This window comes from Brassica oleracea, chromosome C3 (genome assembly GCF_000695525.1).
Source record: "Brassica oleracea var. oleracea cultivar TO1000 chromosome C3, BOL, whole genome shotgun sequence".
Taxonomy (NCBI): domain Eukaryota; kingdom Viridiplantae; phylum Streptophyta; class Magnoliopsida; order Brassicales; family Brassicaceae; genus Brassica; species Brassica oleracea.
In genome coordinates this window covers 55,059,837-55,064,364 of record NC_027750.1, presented here as the reverse complement: position 1 = coordinate 55,064,364, position 4,528 = coordinate 55,059,837, and the positions used below count along the sequence as shown (strand labels likewise).

The 4,528-nt window shown below is 32.3% G+C and overlaps 1 protein-coding gene across 1 annotated transcript; it reads right to left on the bottom strand.

The window, feature by feature from the left end:
* Positions 1-3,377: 3,377 nt before the first annotated feature.
* On the bottom strand, positions 3,378-4,237 carry LOC106330971 (uncharacterized mitochondrial protein AtMg00810-like). Its single transcript, XM_013769351.1, has 2 exons — positions 3,770-4,237; positions 3,378-3,383 (listed from the first exon to the last, which is right to left on the bottom strand). Exons 1-2 carry the CDS (start codon positions 4,235-4,237, stop codon positions 3,378-3,380), a joined length of 474 nt encoding a protein of 157 aa, XP_013624805.1.
* Between the last annotated feature and the right edge of the window lie 291 nt (positions 4,238-4,528).

Sequence of the window (4,528 nt, the reverse complement as noted above, 5' to 3'; positions counted from 1 at the left end):
GTACGACCTATTTACGTGGAAACCTTACGAGGAAATGACGAGAAATAGTAAACGAGTATTTTACGAGAAAACATTTACGAGGAAAGATAAACGAGTATTTTACGAGGAAATCCTTTCGTGGTCGTTACGTGTATTTTGCGAGGAAACACTTTCAAGGTATTTACGTGTAGTTTACGAGGAACTTGTTTCGAGGTATTTACGAGGAAATATAGTGACCTCCTTACGTAGAATGTTGACGTGGTCTTTACGACGAAATGATCTACTTCGTCTTTACGACGAAATATATTTCTCGCTACGTTACGACGAATTAGCGAGGAAATATGTGTTACGACAGATGAGTAACGAGCAAACGTGGTTCCTCGCTAATTCGTCGTAAAGCCTCTTTTACGACGAACTCACGAGGAAAACCGCTCTCGTTAAGATTATGTTTTCTTGACAAATCAATTGAGGTAAATTATTTTCAGCTATAAATTTTTTTATAACTTTTATTAACCATACAAATAATTTAGTTTTCTTATAATTTATACTAGATGATAATCCGCGCATATGCGCGTGGTGAGTTTTTAAAATAATGTTTGTTTATTAAATAGTTTTAATATTTTGCAACACTACAATCTTTATCGATTATAAAATGACGAATACAAATGTTGGTCTCTTAAATATATCATCGTTGTTGAAGAGTTAACGTATTATATCTCATTATTATTTTTAAGACTTCATATGCACAAAAAGAAATTAAGTTCTGCGGCTGACACAAATCACCAAAACCAAATAGGCAACATCTATTGTATAATGACGAAATGGATTACATTTTTAGCTCTCGATTTGTTTACTATTGACTCTACATAAGTGATTTCATTTTCTACCTCTATAAAATTGTGCTTTCGTTCTCGTCTTTGTTTCATTGATATGAGTTAAGTTTCTTTTTAACTTCTTCTATGAAATCGGTGAATTACATAAGTGTCAATTTTAAAAAATGGACATATGTAAAAATTAGTTTCACTCTAGATACATATCTAAGAATCAGAATTTTGAAAAAAAAACATCGGCAATTTATATTAACAGGTTAGTGTTCAAATCTAATATATCAAGTTGTTATAAAATATAAGTGCAGACTCGAAATATAAATGTCTGTCTAGTATATATTCACCAGCTCTGTCTAAAAATCATCTAATTCTAGAACAACAAAACAAATTACTTATTTCACCAGTTCGGGTAATATCTTAATCCGAACAGGTAATATCCGAACCCGAATAGATATCCGAAGATAACCAAACATAAGTATACTTAATCATGTCTTTCTAGTTTACTTCTCTTATTTTATTCAAAATATTTATATTAATGATGCTTATTTCTCAAAGTTAGATAATATATATATAATTATGAACAAAATCATTTGCTACTCACTTAAAATACATATTAAGCTCTTGTTTCTTGCATTAACAAAAATTGCATCTAAAATTTCAAAACAACAACTAAATTAGTGTCTTTCTATTTTAAAAGTTTTATCTCCAAACCTATTAATAATTTAATCTTTAAAAAATTAGAAAGCCACTTAAGTTAAAATATATATTTCAAAATTTAAATATCTGAACCTGAACATAAAATACCCGAACCCGACTTGAAGTGTAGAAATACTCGAACGGGTTCTATACCTTTATACTGAAATACCCGATACGAACCCAAACGTGTATCCGAACGCCCACTCCTACGATATATGATCATTTATATCTTGTTTGAACAAAAAAAGAGTTAAACCATTGATCATACAAAAATTCAATGTAGGACTTTTACCATTTTTAGTAATTTATAGTCGTTTTTAAAAAATTTAAATATAACATATAAGAAAAAATCTAATTTTTTTATTATATTCTTAATGTGATTGTTTAATTTCTTTTAATATTATAAAATTAAACAAAAAAAAGAGAGGTTAGAAAAATTGTTATCAAATATGTATTATTCATAATCATTATTTGTCATATATATGTTAATCATATTAGGTAATTTCGTAGCTTTTATTTTAAGAAATGTAAAATATTCTTTTGTACACTACTAATTAATTTGATAGTTAGTTTAATAAAAAACATAGTATATGTTCATATGGACCAACTTATATTCTAATAATTCTAAGAATCATTTTCGTGATGACACGTGGCTACGCAAACATGTTGTAATGCTCCAGGATTAATATATAGGGGATGTTTACAACTCTATACGAATAAGAAGAGAAAACTGAAAAATATATGTAATTCTATTTAGCATACTATCTCTCTCGCTCATTCGAAAATGACCAGATGTATATTGTCAAATATTAAGTCATCTAAAAAATAACAATCAAAATAAAAGCGTTAAAGCACCTCCAATGAGAATTCTACCCATAGAGTTCTAAACTTGTCATATATGTATATGTATATATTGTATATATGTATGTAATTGTGGAGTTTGTTTTAAGCGATTTTAAGAGGAGTTCTTCCTAAAATAATGGACCCCACAACAATATACACATATACAATATATATATGACAAATTTAGAATTTCAATGGGTAGAAATCCCGTTGGAGGTGCTCTTACGGGTTACAACTAAGCGATGTGATTAAGCTGGACTGTCGAAGTAATGCTAGTTAGTCGCAATACACTCATAATCTACGGATTATATGAAGAAAACAAACATCCAATCTTATATCTTATTAGGTTAAAACTCCTAAATAAAAAAAAAAAGCTTCCAATCTAAGATATAACCGTCGGTGGCCGGTGGCCTTCGCCACCGGTTACCATCTTTTCCTTTTTTGGTTTGTAAATATTTAGATCGTTGTATTGAATAAATCTTCGCATAGGCGATATATATCTTCGCTTTGGCGATTCAGAATTCCGCTTGTCGGATTAAATATATTTCGCTTGGCGATTTTTTGTTGTGGTTTCAATCCGATTCCAGAACTGTTCTTCATGGTTTTTATGTTTTTTTCTGGATAAATCGGATTGATAATATACAGGTTTACCCGGATCATATCCCCCTTTCGCAAAAGCATTTTAATACCGTTAGCTTTGGTTTGGAATTCTGTTTTCTCTGATCATGCTCGGCTTGTGTTTCATAAGTTATTTCTCAAGCGGAGAAGATGAAGAGAAGTCTCATAATCTACGTATTATATTTTTTTGTACACAATAATGTCTTTGTTCTCTTTTATAGATACTTGTGTCGTAATTACGTGTGATTATTTTTATTTTGTGTATATAATTTAAAATAAACATGTGTTCGCAAAAATGTTTGTATATGTAGAAGAAAGAGGGACGTCACATGCTCCATGCTTTTGTGTGAAGCTTCATGGATGTTCTGCTCTCACCGTCTCAGCCCATAAAATGAGAAGATTGAACCAATATCATCACCTCTAAAGTTGCACAAACACAAAGATTATAAGAACTTCTCTTCTTATTAGATTTAGAAACTCTCTCAAAACTAAATATTTCAATGTGTTTCTCTTGATGGAACATCTCTCCATAAGAACTCTTTATATATGAAGAAGCTACATCTTTTCCTAAAGGCGAAACTACATCTTTTCCTAAAGGCGAAGCTACATCTTTTCCTAATAATAATATGGAAACATTCCTAAGCTCGATATGTTTTCTTTTTTCCTTAACCCATCAAACTTCACTTTAATGAGTTAACTTGCTCCTTAAGTTAATTGGAATTATTCAACATTCTCCCCCTTAATTCCAACTTGAATCTTAGGTATGTTGATCTTCTGAACTCCGATGAACTTCCATAGACCGTTACTAGGTGCATCGCATTTCTTCGATACGATGTTGCATCAGAACGTGAGTATAGATGCTTCACTGCTTCTCTATGACTCTCTCTTAAGCATCCTATGTTGCTTCGATACGATGTTGCATCAATCTCAGGCTCCTCCTTTGCCTTTGATACTTTCAAACTCGTGTGCATCAGAACGTGAGTATAGTTACATGACTCCATCTTCGTCTTGACAAGTATGCCTTGCGCGTATCCTTCTTGTTTGAAGTGAATGCCATCAGCTCCTTGCGTTACTTCTATACCAAGATAGTATGTAAGCATCTCGAGGTCTGACATCTCAAATCTTCTTGACATATCTTCTTTGAATTGCTTGATAACATTGAGCGAAGTCCCTGTTACAAACAAGTCATCGATGTATATAGCTATGATCAGAAGCTCCCCCTTCTGTTTCTTTTGATATACCGCCGGTTCCTTGGTGCACTTCGTGAACTCCATCTCCTTAAGAACACAGTCGAGTTTGATGTTCCAAGATCTCGGAGCTTGACACAAACTGTATAGTGCTTTGCTAAGTTTGTACACATGATCCTCATTTCCTTTCTCCACAAAGCCTTCTGGTTGAGTAACGTATACATCCTCATTTAAGTGTCCATTCAGAAATGCAGTTTTCACATCTAAGTGATGGATCTCCCATCCATTAGTTGCTGCTAACGCCAAGAGTAGTCGTACGATTTCTATCCGAGCAACTGGTGCAAATACTTCGTCGAAGTCTATGCCTTGTTGTTGCAC